This window comes from Protomyctophum bolini (assembly GCF_963924005.1).
Source record: "Protomyctophum bolini genome assembly, chromosome: 2".
NCBI lineage: Eukaryota > Metazoa > Chordata > Actinopteri > Myctophiformes > Myctophidae > Protomyctophum > Protomyctophum bolini.
In genome coordinates, this window is record NC_137863.1 from 44,847,467 (window position 1) to 44,867,466 (window position 20,000).

The following is a 20,000-nucleotide window of genomic DNA, read 5'->3' on the forward strand; positions in this document are numbered from 1 at the left end:
TACCTGGTATTTTTTTCTTCTCTCTCCATTTGAGCAAACATACAGTATACACAATCATGTAAATGTCCTATAAAAGCTTCAAAGTACAAGTCAAACTTTTACTCATCATCCCCATGCACATTTTATGTGTTCTGTCGCTGCTGTTGTATCCACTGACTCAGCAGCTAGTGAGGAGCCCCCACCGGGAGGACACACTGCTGTATCCACTGACTCAGCAGCTAGTGAGGAGCCCCCACCGGGAGGACACACTGCTGTATCCACTGACTCAGCAGCCAGTGAGTGAGGAGCCCCCAACGGGAGGACACACTGTTGTATCCACTGACTCAGCAGCCAGTGAGTGAGGAGCCCCCAACGGGAGGACACACTGGTGTATCCACTGACTCAGCAGCCAGTGAGTGAGGAGCCCCCAACGGGAGGACACACTGGTGTATCCACTGACTCATCAGCCAGTGAGGAGCCTCCAACGGGAGGACATACCGCTGTATCCACTGACTCAGCAGCCAGTGAGGAGCCCCCAACGGGAGGACACACTGTTGTATCCACTGACTCAGCAGCCAGTGAGGAGCCCCCAACGGGAGGACACACTGGTGTATCCACTGACTCATCAGCCAGTGAGGAGCCTCCAACGGGAGGACATACCGCTGTATCCACTGACTCAGCAGCCAGTGAGGAGCCCCCAACGGGAGGACACACACCGTTGTATCCACTGACACAGCAGCCAGCCAGTGAGGAGCCCCCAACGGGAGGACACACTGCTGCATCCACTGACTCAGCAGCCAGTGAGGAGCCCCCACCGGGAGGACACACTGGTGTATCCACTGACTCAGCAGCCAGTGAGGAGCCTCCACCGGGAGGACACACTGCTGTATCCACTGACTCAGCAGCCAGTGAGGAGCCCCCACCGGGAGGACACACTGCTGTATCCACTGACTCAGCAGCCAGTGAAGGAGCCCCCAACGGGAGAGGACATAGGTATAAGTTCCGTTTGAGTGTATACCTGCCTGATGACTACAAGGCTATACAATACTACAAAACATGACGTATAACCACTCCAGACCGGTTCACTTCACACGGCACTTTTGGAACAGAGACCAGGCTTTTTCCTCCAAGGTGGAAAGCCATGGTGAGGCGAGGTTATATCCAACGGGAGGACATACAGTACTGTTGTATCCACTGACTCAGCATAGCCAGTGAGAAACCCCCCACCGGGAGAGGACGCAACCCCCATTTATCTTCGTCCTATACTCCCAACACTCCCTGCTGATAGCCCCCCCCGTCCCCGTCCCCCAAGCCCTTTCAATAGGAGTACATGCCGTGATGAGAAACATCACCCTCCCGCCCCCGGCTTCTTCCCTCCTCCTCCGAACATGTGAGTGTGAATCATAAACGCAAACTTTAAGGTGATTCATTCTTTTTCTGGATCGTGATCTTATGATGATGACAGTATCCATTATTCATTCATGTTGTAATATATACGAGACGTGAGAAGGTTGATATAATCATGATTATGCATTTTGTATTTGTCTTAATCAACATGAAATGTTGTTTAAAATGTATAAATATGTAATAATAACGTACTGTATATATATATATACATTTTGCAGTGTTTATGAACTTGAAGAAGTCAATACAAGTGCAAATTAAAACAACAACTGATTAACACAGGCTGAGTTTTAAGCTGAGTTTCAGTGAGTTATCGTGCAGTGATTTCCATAACATGTATTCTATTTTATTTTTTTAAAGTACAAACTTCCAATAGGACAATAATTGGCCACAAAGGAAATACAGTTTACAGTATTATATATCCAATGCAATTAAGGACCTGGACAAAACAGGGAGTTCTGCACGCTCTTCACTTACAAAAAACTTTATTTTAACATGTATTTAGAGTACAACGATGCTGTCACTCTGACCTTCATCAGCCAAGTATACACAAAGTCTAAAAAGCCAAACGGAAAGTTTTTATTTCATTTTGTACAGTGTTCAGTGGCGGATACACAATTAAATCGTGAGAGAGAAAAATGTATCGTCCATTCAAATCACAATCTCACAATCATGACAATCACCTTACAGGGAATAGCAGTGGTAGCCATTTTGTGGTTCTACTCAAATTCACTCCAGTCAGTTTTCCCATAGAGATTTCCCAAAGATATCAACATCAATCAAGCCTATATAATCAATCTGGTGAATCATGTCCATTAAACATTCAATTCTGTGAAAAAAAAAAAAAAAGAAATCCTGTATGGCTCGATTCTATATACGCGTATATCAATAATTAAAATAGATATCTGTGGGAAATGTCCATATAGGCGGAAAAAAAGGAATGGAGTGAACTTGAGTGGAACGACAAAATGGCGGCCACTGCTGTGCCCTATAGGCTATAGCTGTCTATCGTGTCCTCTTTCTCACGTGCATTTGTCTTTATTGACCAGGTCGATGCGGGTGTTGTCGACGTTACAGATGTCTGATAGATCTCGAGGCAGATGCGATACGATGGACAACGTTCCTCCTGCTCCTGACCCGCCATGGCGGTTATTCACGCTGGCCGACGTCCACTCAGGACTGGACGCCAGAAGCTGCTGCGAGGTGTCGACCGCCATGTTGGGGTGGTGTTGTTGTTGTTGTTGAACCCTGAAAGTATAGGCAAATATATCGTGAATTCCATTAACATCGATTCAAAACTGGTGACAATTTAACCCATTTTGAACTCAGAAAATGACAGTTTTCAGTTCAGTCATTTGTTATTATTACTGTCTTGAAAAGTGGATAAAATAGAAAGAAATACTGGATTTGTGTAAGAGAAATAATAATAAAGAAATAATAATAAAAATATTTCGGTATTTTTGTCTGGAAATTGTATGGTGAACCACCAGTGGTTCAGGGGTAGAGTGACCGGATCGCGACCGCAGGTTTCCCAGTTCGAACCTGGGCGCCCCCAGAGTCAGTGTCGAAGTGTCCTTGAGCAAGACAGGTTTCTAGACAGGCCTTGCATGGTTTCCTCTGGCATCAGTGTATGAATGTGTGTGTGAATGTGATGCACAATCTATATGTAAAACGCCTTGGATAAAGGTGCTATATAAATGCACCATTTACCATTGGAGTGATTGATTGTTGTTTGTTGTTGAACCCTGCAAGGTTATAATAGTTCATGAAAACGATCTAAAAAAACTAAAAGTAAAATTGCAAAACATTTCCGTTAACTGAACTAAATAAAAACTATAATAATAATAACAAAAAAAAAAAGATAATTAATTGAAACTGTATTCAACAAAACTCACTAAAAACGAACTGAAACCATAGGCAAAATGCTCTTAGTTTTAGTTGCCAACAGAAACTGAATATATATTTTAAATGGTGTCTTTTGTCGAGTTGTTATTACACAACAGGCCTAGTAACACTGACCTTTTTGCACCTGACAAATAAACCCAAAGTATGAAAAAAATAAAACCACTAAACTAAAACCAAGCGTTGTTACAAAAAATAACTAAGAAAAACTAGCAAACTAACTAAGAAAAACTAGCAAACTAACTAAATTTAAGTCAAAAAATAAAGTCAAAACTAAAACTAAAAACTAAACTAAACAATGAAAAATCTCCCAACCTCGCCGCGAGGTCCTTCTTCTTCCGGCTGGCTCTCCTGCGTCCGCACAGCAGGTAGACCACCTCCAGCACGTTGAGGAGCACCGACACTCCCGACACGGCCAGCATGAACACGATGAAGACGCTCTTCTCCGTGGGGCGGGACACGAAGCACTCCACTCCGCTCAGCTCCGGGCAGGGGTCCCGCCGGCAGTGGACGACGGAGACCATGAAGACGGACGAGAGGAAGGAGGGGGGGTCTCCGCCGCCACCGCCTCCGCGGCCGTACAGGTAGACCTGGCCCACGGAGAAGCCCACCTCCAGCAGCACCTTGAAGAGCAGCTGGAGCAGGTAGCTGCGCAGCAGAGCGCCTTTGATCTTCACCTTGCCCCGCTCGTCCGTGTACCGGGGCCGCTTCAGGATCACGTCCACGTCCGTCTCATGGCCGCTGATGATATACATAATTAGTAATAAACTTTATTTTGTATAATAGATCACCTTGTGACCGCTCAAAGTGCTTTGTGTGGCGGGGGGCAATGAAGAAGAAAAGAAAAGCAAAAAGCATGAATCAACCAACAAACGTCCTCCTTTTGCAGACTTGCCTGCCGTGATTGTGGAGAAGATGGAATCAATACAGTGTGGTGGAATTGTGTGGACAAACTTTTGGGGTCTGAGAGGTCTAAATGTCCTCACATAGTGGTCCAAGTGGCTCAAATGATGAATACATAATGGGCCTTGATATGAAAAGGGTTGAAAACCACAGCGGTTTGGGAGGTTTGGGACATCTAGACAGGCAGTCATAGAGATATAGGAAGGTGTGGGACATCTAGACATGTCATGATAGACTTGCAGTGTTGTTTTCGTCGACTAAAACTAAGACGAAAAATGTTCGTCGACTACCTTTTTTCACTGACTAAAACTAAATAAAAACTAAATAAAAACGAATCTATGATGACTAAACCTAAGACTAAATATACTGACAATTGCGTCAACAAATAAAAACTAGACTAAAATGTTAGTAAGGGACTAGTGGACAAGAGATCCAGTTTTATGCTGGGTTGCATGCTGAAAATAGCAGATATACAATCTCACAACGCGTCGCAGAGATTGTATATCTGCTATTTTCAGCATGCAACCAAAGTGTAAAATATGTCATTACAACGACATCAAGGCCTGTCAAAACACATTTTAGTCGACTAAATCAACTGTAGATTTAGTCGACTAAAATCGTATGACATTTAGTCGACTAAAACTAGACTAAACACTAGAACATTCCAGGTGACTAAAATGTGACTAAAACTAAGTGAAAACTATTCAAGAGACTATGACTAAAACTAAAATAGAAATGTGATGCCAAAAACAACACTGACAGGCAGTCTATAGCCCAGACAGACCTACGCCGCCGCTGCTGCTGCTGCTGCAGCCGCTCCCGCAGCCTCTTCTCCCGGTGCACCACGTGCACGGCGTGCCCGAGGTAGACAAGCGTGGGCGTGGACACGAACACCACCTGCAGCGTCCAGTAGCGCACGTGGGACACGGGGAAGAGCCAGTCGTAGCAGGCCAGGTCGCAGCCCGGCTCGGCCGTGTTGCACGAGAACTCCGCGTGCTCGTCGCCCCACACGCCGTCGGCGGCCGCGCCCAGCACCAGCACGCGGAAGAGGAAGAGCACGCTCATCCACACCTTGCCCACCACCGTGGAGTGGGACTGGACCTTTAAAATGCGTCGAATACGCGAGAGAGAAATAGTCGTCGTGAGTCATAATGTTTATGTTTATGTTTATTTATTTGATATGGACATAACAATCACATTGCTCATTGCACAATTGTACAATAGATGCATCGTTTACAGTGTGACACCACTTGTCCATATAGGAGACTTTTCTGAAAATACAAAGTTAAAAGAACACCCAATCTAAAAATAAGAAGTACATTCAAGTGAAATTTACAGCAAAGTCACAGTACACATTACATAACCTCCAGTACAAAAGTAAACATAATCATTCTCGTGACCAGTCAGGAAGCTGATAACCTAAGCTAAGAACCTGGGAGGAGATCCCGGGGGGGCAGACCAATAAGGACCAAGATCGAGGGATTTACGCCTCGGAACGCCTCGGGAATCCCCCCAGGAGGAAGTTACTAATGTTCGCTCTGGAGAGGGAAAGTCTGGGAGCTCTCTGGTCCAAATTCCAATACTCAAAATCTCCGCCACTCACTACTAACTCAGACTCGGTCACTCCAGCATAGCGGTGTTACGGTGGAATTGGTGACCTGTTGAAATAATGTGACAATCCTGTAGACATCACATAACGTCATTGTCCGAGCATAAATCGTTGTTTATCAGCAGAGTTCAATACACGACACGTATATATATTTAAAGACCTCCATGTAAGTTATGTGAAGTCCACAAGATGGTCACATGTTATTTCGGCAGGTCACCAATTTCACTGCCATGCTGGAGTGAGCGCGTGTGAGTGAGCGAGATTTTGGGGGTATTGGAATTTGGCTTCTGGTGGAGCTGTTGCCCCTGCGACCCGACTACCGGTAAGTGGTTGAAGATGGATGGATGGAGAACCTATAGCATCTGTCTAACAGTAGAACATCTGTACAGTGAAGCTATGTATGAGTATACACTATAGAGTGCTACTGTATGTCTACCTAAAATCTAAAGTACATAAGTTTAGCCTTTGCATAATTATGCCTGCGAGGTCGTCGAGGCTATAGGCCGGGCAAGTAGGTTGCACGTAAGCTAAGATGGAGTCTGAAGAGGTGGGTTTTCAGACTATACGGCGGAAGATTGGGATCACTCCCAATCTTCTGCCATCTGCAGTGCTGATTGCAATTGGATGTTCATTCCATAATACCTTGTCCAGGAGTGCGGAGAGATACGACCAGTCACCCATGATGGTGGTTGACTGGTTGTCTGTCTGTCTGTCTGTCTGTCTGTTGGGAAAGAAGGTGGCTTTAGTCAAGTGTATAACTTCTGGGTATCATTGCTGTCGGTCTGAAACCTCTTATATCTCCATATTCTAACTTTTTGTGGGTTTTCTTTTTTTGTTGTGTTTTTTCATTAAATTAAAAGCATCAAAAAGTGCTAGTCCAGAACAACTGACAATAAAGTGCAGCATTGAAACAAACCAAGTGACAACATCCCAGAACAAGGGAATTAATCATTACTAAAAAAAATGTGAAGAAGCACTTGGGTGGTGGTAAAGATTATTCTGGTAAACAAGGACCCCGAACATGTATGCCCAGTGTGAACCCCCATCTGAAAAGCCGCCCCACACACAAGTTTTGTTTCGTTAAAATGTTTTAAAAATATTCAAATAAAATGTCAAGATGTTTTGAAAATAGCAGATATACAAGCTCACACCGAGTTTATGCTATAGCCTACACATTTGCTATTGGACCCGCCCTGGACCCCCTGAAGGGCACCAATTAAAAAATAATAATAATAACACTGGTATAAAATATATTTAAGTTTTAAGTGACTGCTGGTAATCATTTCCAGTGCTAGTAACAGCGCAATATAATCAAGTTCACAATGAGCAAAGTCAAAAATCTGAAGAAATGGCATAAACAAATAACGATTTAAAATATGAGTTACAAAGAAAACGTGCTACAAATGAACTATAGGGATACTAGCTAAAGACTCAAACCTAAACAAATACATCATATCTAAATAACATGCTTGGCGTTGGAGTGCAGCAAACATGTTATAAACTCTAAGGTCATTCAACAATTCAACATTACAAACATTACTACATACTGTATAAACTCTAAGGTCATTCAACATTACAAACATTACTACATACATACGTATAAACTCTAAGGTCATTCAACATTACAAACATTACTACATACGTATAAACTCTAAGGTCATTCAACATTACAAACATTCCTACATACGTATAAACTCTAAGGTCATTCAACATTATTATGGACACTCAGATATGTGATATACTTGTCTTTATAAATATAAATGCAGACGGCACTCACCGGCAGGGATTTGGAATCAGAACATGGTCGCTATGGTCGTCAGAACAGGAACGGTGCTGTTTTGGAGGAACTGGAACTCTCCAGAGAGACAAAGGAACCAAACTGTCATCCTTATATCATATCGTCTCTGTCGTCGGGGGGGAAACCTCATATGTCCAAAAAACTTTCAACTTTCACCTTTTGAAAAAAGCATCAAACAGCAGATCTGCAGATCTGCAAGCTCAAAGCCCACCGCTTCGCACCGCATTTCTGTTACTTTTGTGTGATGTTGTATAGTATGATCATCCAATCCATAATATGTCCCAACAAAGAGCCCTGAGATCGGCTATAACCTGCAGTCTCTCCTGATTGTGCCTGACACACATTTCAGGACCAAAAAGGAGACCGCGCTTTTGCCGTGGCCGTCGGACCCAGTCTCTGGAACGACCCTGCCGTTTCACGTTCGCTCATAGCTCGGTCATTGGCGACTTTTAAATCCTTTTGCTAAAGACTCATTTCTTTTCAATCGCGTTTCCTAATTAAGTTTACGTTTATTAAGCCTTTAAAGCCTACCTATGTTCCCAATATGCACTTATGGAATTGCCTTTTGTTTTTGATATATTGTTCTGTTCTGACATTTTTTTATATAATGCTTTTCCTTCCTTTTTTTTTTGCTTTAATTTATCTTCCTATCCTCTTCTTTTGCCTCAATGTATGTTTTTATGCTATGTGATGTGAAGCACTTTGGTTCTTTTTGTGCTTTTTGTTTGATTTGATCAATTAGTGGCGTTAATTCACGAGAAAAACATTAGAATATGGGAGATAAGAGGTTTCTGCGTAGGGACGTGGGGTCGGGTTTGGTCTTTGCTCTGCTTGAGTCACACTCTTATACTGTCACTCCCTCAGTTTTCTCACGCGTTGATTTCTCATCTTGACAAAGTGCAATTAGTCAGCAATTTTCATGGAACTCCAGCTTGCACGTAACGGAAATTGACTTGTTTTCAGCTTATACAGTCAAAACACGTCGGGTCATTTTCAAAGCAACACACTGAACGCAATGAGGAGAAAATGTGCATACATGTATATGGCATGGGGTCATATAGTCGGTTTGCCAAACTGAACTAATTCATGAATTGCATAATGCACATGTTTACAGTCCACAGTCCGCTCCTCTGCCCTTGGACTTTGCATGTGTTTATTTAATAGGTTTTGGACTTGTATTCTTGTTCTGTTACATTGTTGTATTCTGGTTGTTTTTATTTTGTATTAATGCTCTGTTTGCTTTCCTGTCTGCCCTTGTTTGCTGTTACCTGCCTTGTCTCACCTCCCTTCATTATTGTAACGGCTCTCACCTGTGTTCCGTTTGCCTGTTAACCTATCCAAGTGGCGTCTTATTGGGTATATGGCCCAAGACGGAAATATAGCAAGACACACGACCTCGGGTTTACTTATTCCCACATCATGCGTGACGTGGACACACACACAACATTTTAGGAGACGGGAAGCAGGTTGAGGAGTATATATTCACTCCGATGGGAGAATGAACGTGAACACAGCTTCTGGACCATTCTTTAACCCCACATTGGTCATGATGTTCATAGTAAAATGTGGAGAAAAATCTACTTTGTTATCGAAGGTTTCTCTAGCCCAGCCAATTTTACCCTCGCAAGATTTGGGAAGATTATCTTAACCAATTTTGAGCGGGTACCCTTTTGGTGGGTTACATACATTATGTTATAATTTAGCTATTGAAAAATAGCAGATCTACAAGCTCATAGGGCGCCACCGAGTGGCGCGCCATGAACTTGTAGGTCTGCTATTTTTGAAAAATCGTTAAAATGTGCCTCAAATCTTTCATGGGTTGAGTGTCAGTCGGACGGACGACACGAGGGCTCCGTAAGATGTTTTAAAAGCGGATAAACTGAAGTTACGTACCGGGATCGACTATCTTCGACTTCGACTATCTAAATGAACAGTTTTTGGTTCGGCAAGCTTGGTTCCTATCCTGGGGAAACAAATGTAATAGTATAAAATGAAGGGGGAAAAAAGGAGGAAACTAGGCCAACAAAAATAGGGAAATAACTTAAGCGACATAAGTGCTTTTCGCTCGGCGCTGTTCAGAGGCCCCTCGACGCGGAGGTGTAGGTCGCATCAAAATGCAGAACGAACAGACACAGGCAGAGAAGTGAATATTCAAGAGGTTTTATTCTCAAAACCCACACGGGGGGGGGGAAATGACAAGGAACTTCATAACTGTATACTAAGAAGCCACAGTTCTACGTGCTGCGATACAGCAACACAGCCCTATACAGTATACAGTATACGTGCTCAATGTCTGACATGCCAGCCTACTTTGACCTTAACCCATTTTGGACTGAGGTCGATTAAGAAAAAAGGCTTCTAAATCCTAACGTTTTTCGGAAAAACCCATGTTTCTATGTCAGTGGTGCTCAGTGGACCCCCAGAATTATCACTATTGGACCCCCATCTAAAAATATATGTAGTTCCAGGGACCCCCCCCAGAAGCCAATATTTTAGTTAAAAATGTTCGCTCGGAAATATACATTCAAAGATTTGCACCACCTTTTAACGATTTTTCAAAAATAGCAGACCCACAAGCTCGTAGCGCGCCACTCGGTGGCGCGCTATGAGCTTTGTAGAGTAAGAGTTAAGTTAAATAACAGATCTGCAAGCTCACGAGTACAGCACTTGGGTACATGTATAGTTGCTTTACACCACTGTGAGTAAACTATAGGCGGATTGAACCAGATCTGGGGTGGGGGTGGGTGTGGGGGTGGGGAGGTGATCCAGCAAACTTGAGCAACGTTATAAGAGAGTGAAAGAGGGAAGTGTAGCGGGGACAAAGAGAAGTTTAACAACACCACACAAGATCTGCTGGAAGGAGTCAGCTTCCATCTCCGAGGTACGTACGGTACGGACATTTACTTATATAGCCTTCTGTATATATACAGTACTGGAAAAGAAAGAAAAGCAGGTCTGGAAAACTGATTTGAACTGACTTGATTGAGGCAGTGGCTGCTTATAGTTTACAGAATAACTTCACTCAAAGTGGGAAAAGCGGCACTCCAAAATGTTCGACTTTGTTGGTTTATGAGATACTGTACTGTATGCAATACTGTTGAATAGCCTATAGTGTAATACAGCTTGTAAATCAGTGGTTTTCAACCTTTTTTTTCATATCAAGGTCCATTATGTATTTGAGCATTTGAGCCACCATTTATTTGTTATCTGTTCTCTGTTCCCTATAATGGAAACGGATATTCTCTCAGGTTTTTGTCTTTATATACTGTATGAGGAATACTTTTTTGCATATTTAAGTAGGCCTACCATTATGATATAAGCTTCTGCAGTTGGTAGATAAAAACAATATATAAATCAGTATAGCCTATATGATGACAGCAGGGCATAAATAGGAATATGATTATGAACGAATAAGGAATATAAATATTAAAGAGCATAAATGATGATTAGCTATTGCACGGCTGTTTAAAAAAAAAATCATGTATAGTTTTTGGTACATGTTTTGGCCTGGTTTAAAGGACCACTTCACCACTTTTCAACCTATCTTCATATAATAGGTCCTCACTAACAATCATGAAAAAATGGTGCAATTTTTTTCTGTGTCTCATGTCTGTGTCTCATAGGAGGGCTATGGGCAGTTCAGAGACCGTCTTCCAGTGACATCATCGATGGGGAATACAAGCTAATAAAAACCGCAGGCTTTCTAGTCCTGCAAAGTTGCAATGCGAAAATGGAAGCCATCGTTCTCACAATAATGAAAATCATTTTTTTGTAAAAAAATAATCTTGTTTAAAAAATAATCTGCCTAATGATGATGTCACTGGAAGATGGTTTCTAAACTTCCCACAGCCCTCCTATGAGACACAAAAAATCGTGTCATTTTCTCATGAGTATTAGTGAGGACCAATTATATGAAGATAGGTTGAAAAGTGTTGAAGTGGTCCTTTAACCAATGCACTCCCTTTTTAAATCGGTGGTTAAACCAGGCTAGTCCAGACTTAGGGTGACCAGACGTCACACTTTGCGTGGAACAGTCCCTCATTTCCAAGACTTTTCCCTCTCCCAAATTGTGACTGGCAGGCATCAGTGTTCAAATGCCTAATGCTATAATGGTAATAGTTAGTCCGCTAATAGTTGGCTTTCTGTTGTAAAGCTCTCTCATTGTCACGTTTCCTGTGTTTTTAAGTGTTTTTAAGCGTGTTAAAATAACATGAGCAATAGGCTATACTCTATTGGCTACAGTGCCAAGTCGGCCATACCACCCATGACAAAAATAGCAGATCTACAAACTCACACATGGTGCTGTGCAACACGTTGTGAGCTTGTAGATTGGCTATTTTCATGTGATTTTCTTTTAAATGTTTTAATGTAATGTCACATTACAATACCTTTGCAGATAATATTTTGAACTTCAGTTCAAAAGTGAAGTTATCACTTCAGTTTAACCACCCTTTAGACTTATAGTAAAACACACCTGAGTTGCACTGACAAGTTATTTTACCATCACCGACTCTCTTCACCAACAATAGCCGATCTACAAGCTCACAACGTGTCACACTGTCACAAGCTCACCAGAAGTTGGTTAAAATGTCAAGCATAAAGTTATTTTCAGTCTGTCCCTATAATGGAAACAGATATTCTCTGCAGGCTTTTGTCTTGATATACTGTATGTATAGGAGGAATGATTAGCATATTTAAGTACCATATAATATACGGTATAAGCTTCTAAAAAAATGAAATCCAGCGCAGTGATATTCAATACGTCATGGAACGCAGGAATTTCTACTTCTTATTATCTCTCCCCGGAACGCCCCCCATTCATTCATGATAGCTGACACACTTGTTATGTTGTCACGTAATGTCTTCATCATGTGCTCTGGTCTGGGCTTTGGGTTTGTCGTTGATAATTTGATATCAGATTCTGTGTCTCGTCGCACAGGTGACGTGTAATAAAATCACACGAGCGGAGCTACACTGCCACATATAGCTTTGGCAATAATAAATCCTGAGCTGAAGCGTCTTAACACAATTTTCACATACGACGCCTCAGGCCGTCTTAAGGATTCGAACTGAGAGGTGCCTTGGACGTCTGTGGACGTCCGTTCGCTTTTCGCTTGCCGTATGCTAACGCTCTGTGCAATTATTAGCTTGCCGTTGACTCACATGTTAGCGCGGCGGAAAGAATGACTCGTATCTCCTAATCCAGGGCGCTCTCCGTGGTGATGAATGGATCGATATGCTGGCGCTTCATTTCTGCTCCTCATCCGTCTCTCCTGCAAAATATATATGAACGCTTTTTGGATCATATATCGTATACATTAAAATGATCGGGATGTAAGGTCAACTTTGTAAAGTCAACTTTTTTAGGAAAGTGTTTCCGGTTCATGGCTTTCAGAGTAAAAGCGATCAGACAACTCAGGCACCCCAGAGCTCCTATTTTGAAGCACTCCCGGCACAAAAAATGAGATAACGTCCTTTCTCTCCTCTTCCTCAGCCACAGAGTATTGGATCGGTCAGCGTCAGCGTCATTATGGGGGACTGGTCGTTCCTGGCGTCCCTGCTGGACAAGGTCCAGTCTCACTCCACCGTGGTGGGCAAGGTGTGGATGAGCGTCCTGTTCCTCTTCCGCCTCTTCGCGCTGGCCGCGGGCCTCGACAAGATCTGGGGCGACGAGCAGGGCAACATGGACTGCAACACCCGCTCGCTGGGCTGCCGGCACGCCGTCTACGACCGCTCCTTCCCCATGTCGCACCCCAGGTAACGGTTCAGACCTCTCTCCCCGTGTCACACCCCAGGTAACAGCTCAGACCTCTCCCCGTGTCACACCCCAAGTAACAGTTCAGACCTCTTCCCAGGTTCTGACCTCTCCTCTTTCCCCCCCATGTCTCACCCTTAAGAGTATATATATATGAATAGAGATGGCACACGAGTTCTCCTCCCATCCACTTGCATTAAGTTGCTCTAAAGCTGCATGAGGTCGATTTCACTCCTCTTTCCGGGTATAGGAACAGAGTGCATTCTGGGATGGATTTTCCCCCAAACAACATGAAGGCGCTGCCGTTGAACGCGCACGAACGAACGTGCACGGACGTGCCGCCGTCGTGAACGTGCACGATGACAGTCAACGGACCAGCGTGTTCATGTGTTTGGGCGCCCCTGCACGCTGCAATACCAAATTCGGCCACTATATGTCCATTTCGACCTCAGGGGTTTCCTCTGGGTGCCGTCTCTATTCTCTCTCTCTCTCTCTCTCTCTCTCTCTCTCTCTCTCTCTCTCTCTCTCTGTTGACGCTTTCAATTCAAAGGGCTTTAAAGGTCCGCTGACATGCCCCGAAATTAATATGGGTGGTACAGCACATCACGTGGTCTGACTGAAAACAGTTTGAAACAGTTTGAAACGGGGCTACGGCGCTAGCAACAAGTGGCTATAGGTCAGGCTAGCGTTTTTGACGGTACATTTAGCGTCATATTGGCTATAAATGTAATTGAAAAAAATTATTTTTTCGCCAGAAATGCTTAGTTTGAATGCAATTGAGGTTGGCGTGGGGTTTTTTAGGGGAACTGCAGCACAAGCGCAAATTTTGGACTGGAGTCCCATGTTCCCCCGGTCGCCAACACTCCTGTCTGCCCGCTCTGAGACCTCTCAGCCCCGCAGCGCGACAGTCGCGACTACGGACGGTCTGCTGTTGTCTGGCCGCTGTGAGAGCAGCGCGACTACTGTTCTTTTCCCCTCTCAGCCGCAGGCTGACATGTACACCCTCGCTCTCACTCTGTAATACCGTAGTTAGTTACCACAACATTGTTCAAGTGAACTATAGTGTGTTTATGTTTGTATTCATTGTAATAATAAATATCGCTATGCCGAGGCATAGTCTTGCGGACGAGATCATGAGCCTCTACGGGGGACTGGGCATGTGTGTACACACACACACACACACACACACACACACACACATGCAATGGCACGGAATCTCTTCCCCGCTGTCATGCACTATAGCCACGGCTAAAAGTTGTGTGTGTGTCTGTGTGTGTGTGTGTGTGCGTACACACATGCCCAGTTCAATGCGGGGACCTGACCAGAGACTATACGTCCGTCCGTCCGTCCGTCCGTCCGTCCCCCCGTGTGTGTGCAGCCTGCATCTGAGACGGGCTAGACTATGTTGTCATGCGGAGCGACGCGGCGATAAATAAAATAATCATAGCGATATTGATTATTACAATGAACAAGCATAAACACACAGTTCACCTGAACAATGTTGCGAAAAAATAATTTTTTTAATGAGACTTTCACCCAGTATTCAAGCTAAATGTGACACCAAAATAGTAGCATAAGTTGCTATGCTACCACGGCCACCAAGCCCGGCGAGCCCGCATAGAAGTCGTTGGGGAAAGCTTTCGCCACTCTGACGTCAGAATCATGATAGCATTGTTTGATAGCAGTTATTAGCTCCCGAGGGGCGTGTCAGTCTTCCTTTAAGAATGGCATGAGAAAACATACGTTTACATTTCAGTGGTCTCAGATTTTTTTTTAGCTCTCTACTCCCCCTAGTGGACATAATATATAAATTGTGATATGCGCAGACCACGCAGTTCTCTCCAAAATGAATCAGACAGAATCAATGGCAGGCAACTGTATATACTCTAAGCCGGTCTCACCCCAGGTGATAGTTCTGACCTCTCCTGACCTCTGACCTCTGACCCCCCCAAGTTCTGACCTCTGACCCCTGCAGGTTCTGGGTGCTCCAGATCCTCTCCGTCTCGCTGCCCACCCTCGTCTACCTCGGCCACGTGCTGCTCGTCATCCGCCGGGAGAACAAGCTGCGACGCAAGCTGGAGCAGAAGGTTGTTAATTATTATCCCATTCTGACCTGAGATCAGATTCATACGAGGTTTCCCACTACTGGACACACACTGGTCTGATGATTAACCCATTCTGACCTGAGATCAGATTCTAAAAAATGTCAGTCGTTCTTTTTTCAAAAATAGCAGACCTACAAGCTCGAGTGGCGCGCTACGAGCTTGTAGGTCTGCTATTTTTGAAAAATCGAAGAACGACTGACATTTTTAGAATCTGATCTCAGGTCAGAATGGGTTCATCAGACCGGTGTGTGTCCAGTGGAAACCTCGTATGAATCTGATCTCAGGTCAGAATGGGTTAACCGGAGGTTTGCGTTCCTCCTCCTGCTTCCTTCCTTCCTTTGCTTGCTGCTGCTGTATATCAGCGCGCTGCTGTATACAAACCTGCTGCTCACCCACCTCCACCACCCAAGCTATACAACCTGTCGTTTTGGATCTACTGTTTTAGGTACGGGGGGATTCAGAGTCCCTATAGGTCGGGGACTGATGTGCTTGATCTGAGTACCTATAAAAAGCAGATCCAATACATCGTCCAAACCATAATAAATATATTGCATCTCATCATATATTCAATGACTATATCCATTCTCGTCCTGACTGAAATATGCATATGTATACTAAAATATGTGTCCGTGTCCGCGACCCAAGACGAATAGGCCCGATAATAAGACGATAAAGAGCGTCTTGATAAAAAATGCCCTATAAGTGTATTATGTAACCTGACCGAAGAGTAACCAAACATTGTCACAGTGAACAGGAACCTGCTGCTGCTGCTGCTGCCATGCCAAACATTTCGGCCATCTTGCATGAGGTGGAAGTGGGAGTGAGGAGTGTATAGGAACTGATGTCACCTTTATACTGCCTTGATTGACATGGGTTGCCATTTGCGGGTTGCCATGTTGGCTGGGTTACAATCACATTTGCATAATATGGTTTTTTCAGGTCTGGAGGGACGGAGTGGCCCAAAAGGCGCCCCGGTCGGTGATGGACGAGCGCGGCCGCGTGGAGATCCGCGGAGCGCTGCTGGTCAGCTACACGCTGCAGCTGCTCTTCAAGATCCTGCTGGAGGTGTGGGAACGGTTGTTTTAGAATGACAAGCTCGTGTCTCTATGTCACTGGTTCCAGTGTTGTTTTTGGCAGCAAATTTTGATTTTAGTTTTAGTCATAGTCTTTTGAATAGTTTTCATTTAGTTTTAGTCACATTTTAGTCACCTGGAATGTTCTAGTGTTAGTCTAGTTTTAGTCGACTAAATGTCATAAGATTTTAGTCGACTAAAATTTATTTTTGCGGGCCTTGTTGCCGTCATAATGACTTATTTTACACTTGCTGAGACGCGTTGTGAGCTTGTAGATCTGCTATTTTCAGCATGCAACCAAGTGTAAAATGACTTATACTGGATCTGTTGTCCACTAGTCCCTTCCTAATATTTTAGTCTAGTTTTTATTTGTTGACGAAATTGTCAGTATATTTAGTCTTAGTTTTAGTCACCATAGCATAGTTTTACTTTAGTTTCCATTTAGTTTTCTTCAGTGGAAAAGGTAGTCGACGAACATTTTTCGTCTTAGTTTTAGTCGACGAAAACAACACTGACTGGTTTCCAAACCTTCTCATGTCAAGGACTCCCCAAATTGACACTATAATCAGCCTGCGGACCCCCATTTGAAAAGATATGCCAGGGAGCGCCAAACGAGAAAAAATGTTACAGCCTCTATAGCAGTGATTCTCAACCTGTTTAATTTCAAGGACTCCTCCAGTTTGACATGCATATTATTAGTCTACGGACGTCCCCCATTTAATGGCATTTCTTAAATCTCTGAGACCCCAATTTAATTTGTAAAACTGTGCACTGTTCATTTAACTCTCTGCTTTACAGACCCATAAGGGGTGCATTTGGTTCCTATATAAACTATCTCTGGAACTCCCTCAAGTCATTCCAACGACTGTTCCAAAGTCTATTTCTACTACAACTGTTCTCTTTTGGGGCTGATCCAGTCAATGCCATTGATGTCCATGAGTGTGTAACAAGCCTGCATGTCTTGTAGTACGGACACTCAGAAATACTATACTGTCACTTAGTGTATAGCATGCCGTTCTATAGAAAGAACATCTTGGGGGTATAAAGGGGTGTTAAAGATGACAATGGGGAAGGTCAAAATTCATCTTTGGAAGATATTATTAGGGCCGGGACTAATCGCGATTAACTACAGATAAATTAATCGCACCTTTTTTTTTCACCGCGGAACGTTTCTCACTGGGCGCTTTTCTATAGTACTGAAAACGGGAAATAATAAAAAGTCACCCCATTTTGTGTTGCCTAGAACTGGAGGTCTGACAAAAAAACAGTAGCAATATGAAGTAAGTACAGCTTTGTGATGTCACTGAGATGTACTTGTTACTGTTACTAATTTTTTCCCAGACCTCCAGTTCTCTAGGCAACACAGAATGGGGTGACTTTTTATTATTATTTCCACAACAGCTATATTAATGACAGTAAAATGTTGAAAATGAGTGGTATCCTGTATAGTCACTATTCATTGATTCACTGGGATACCAAAAAACATAAAAAAAAAAAGGTTTCTCGCTGTTGTTCTCAGGTTGAATATTGATATGCGATTAAAATGCGATTAATCTAGATTAATTAACTACAAAGCCTCTGATTAATTAGATTAATTTCTTTAAAGGTAGAGTCAGTGATTTCACTTAATTCAAATATCACTTATTTTTTTTTGTTTTGTTGTGATAATCCTCTCTACTATAGAGTGTGCTGACCATATAAGGAGTTCCTCCCTGTCCCCAGTTAACCCCTGGGGGTCAAAAAACCATAGGTTTCGTTTTTGTTCTCTATCCTGATTGGATGAAAGCTTGTGTCCCAAGGCAAAAACGAAACCTAAGGGTTTTTGACTGAAATCACTGACACCCCCTTTAATCGAGTCCCAGCTCTAAATTAAGATATATATATTTTTCTCCATTACAGGTGGCGTTCATCGTAGGCCAGTACTACCTCTACGGGTTCATCCTCATGCCCGCCAGGATCAAGTACGAGGGCTACCCGTGCCGCGCGCCCGTCCACTGCTTCATCCCGCGGCCCACGGAGAAGAGCGTGTTCATCGTGTTCATGCTGGCCGTGTCGGCGTTCTCGGCGCTCCTGAACGTGGCCGAGCTGCTGTACCTGATGGCGTCCAAGATCCGCCAGGCGGAGAAGAAGAGGAGGAGGAGGAGGAGCTACGGCGGCGCATTGCCGTTGCCGCCACTGTCCGCCACGGAGATGCAGCCGTTGAGTTAAAGGCACGTTCTGTTGAGGGACTTGAAAGGCAGTGCAGTGTTGATTTTGATTTGCTTTTTAGCAACAATTTTATTTTAATTAATTACTATATATATATTTTTTTTCTGTTCTTTTTTCACCTAAACGTCATCAGTGATGTTCATTGCAATGCCATTTCAATGCCATTGGTCATGATATTTGCATATAAATACCCCCCACAGAGGCTGAAATTCACACAAATAAAAAATGGCTGGACTGGACGATTTTGAACATTTTTTAACCTAAGACTTTTGACCTTTACCCTAATAAAAGTAGGTACAATAATTGTAATATATGTTTTTTTGTGATCATTAGAATGTCTAGAACTTGTTTTATTCATTATTGTGAAAGATATCCCCCAAATGTAAATTATATTAATTTATATAATTATTATAATAATTTTTCATCAAACTTTATTATTATTTTTTTTTTTAACATATTTTTTAGTCTTAGTCCTAGTAGTACAAAGTAGTAGTAAGGTTGAAATCTATTTTTTGCAAGTAGAATTAAGGCCTATTCATATTGTAGGTGATGAGGTGTCCACCGAAAAATATACACAACATGACGTCACACCGCGGTGGGGAAGCGACTCACCGCTTATACCCCATCTCTCTGTTTTTTACTGACGCACCGTTTTGGTGGTCACCTTGCCACCTAAAACTGGATAGGTCTCAATAGGCCTTTATAGTCGTAGTCTTTTGAATAAAATAATATTTCAGTTTTAGTCATATTTTAAGTTGCCTAAAATGTTTTAGTTTCAGTCTAGTTTTTTTGCGACCGTAGATCGGCTATTTTCTAATAGCAACACAGAACTGTGCACACAACCAACCATAACACCACTTGTCCCCATGACCGACCCCCCCCCCTTTTTGTACTGACTTTATAGCAGATTGACTATTTTGTCTCTGTCTCAGGGGTCATTAGTTGACAATTTGGCCAATGTTTGACAATTTGTATACAGTTTGTTGATTATTTTGATGTAGTAATGTCCTTCTTTTATATTCTAGAGAGGTATTAAAAAGGTCTTAAAGTCGTTACATTGTGAAAAATACTATGCAGTTAATACTGTATGTTGTTTGTTTACTGTTGAGTGAGGAAAACAATTTTGCACATTAAGCTAATCATCTGGGGACCATGACCCTGACGGTCCTGAGCCACAGTTTGGGAACCACTGCTGTATCAGTCTTGTAATTTTGGTTTGTTGACCCCCCCCGGTCGGCCTCTTATTTTGTAGTATTGATCCCGT

The 20,000-nt window shown here is 43.1% G+C and overlaps 3 protein-coding genes across 3 annotated transcripts in view; 1 reads left to right on the top strand and 2 right to left on the bottom strand.

The window, feature by feature from the left end:
- The window catches only part of ppfia4 (PTPRF interacting protein alpha 4), a gene marked incomplete at both ends in the record, with an annotated part of 122,353 nt that overhangs the window by 45,785 nt on the left and 56,568 nt on the right, over positions 1–20,000 (bottom strand). The gene's annotated exons all lie outside the window — the stretch shown is intronic.
- On the bottom strand, positions 1,852–6,501 carry LOC308330849 (gap junction Cx32.2 protein-like). The gene is made up of 4 exons (XM_080785924.1): positions 6,440–6,501; positions 4,973–5,289; positions 3,601–4,026; positions 1,852–2,631 (listed from the first exon to the last, which is right to left on the bottom strand). Exons 1-4 carry the CDS (start codon positions 6,476–6,478, stop codon positions 2,406–2,408), a joined length of 1,008 nt encoding a protein of 335 aa, XP_080642050.1. The 5' UTR covers positions 6,479–6,501; the 3' UTR covers positions 1,852–2,405.
- Positions 10,415–19,685, top strand: LOC308330893 (gap junction Cx32.2 protein-like). The gene is made up of 6 exons (XM_080785966.1): positions 10,415–10,476; positions 13,090–13,352; positions 15,326–15,437; positions 16,395–16,520; positions 18,428–18,774; positions 19,423–19,685. The coding sequence occupies exons 2-5, from the start codon at positions 13,126–13,128 to the stop codon at positions 18,734–18,736; spliced, it is 774 nt and encodes a 257-aa protein (XP_080642092.1). The 5' UTR covers positions 10,415–10,476; positions 13,090–13,125; the 3' UTR covers positions 18,737–18,774; positions 19,423–19,685.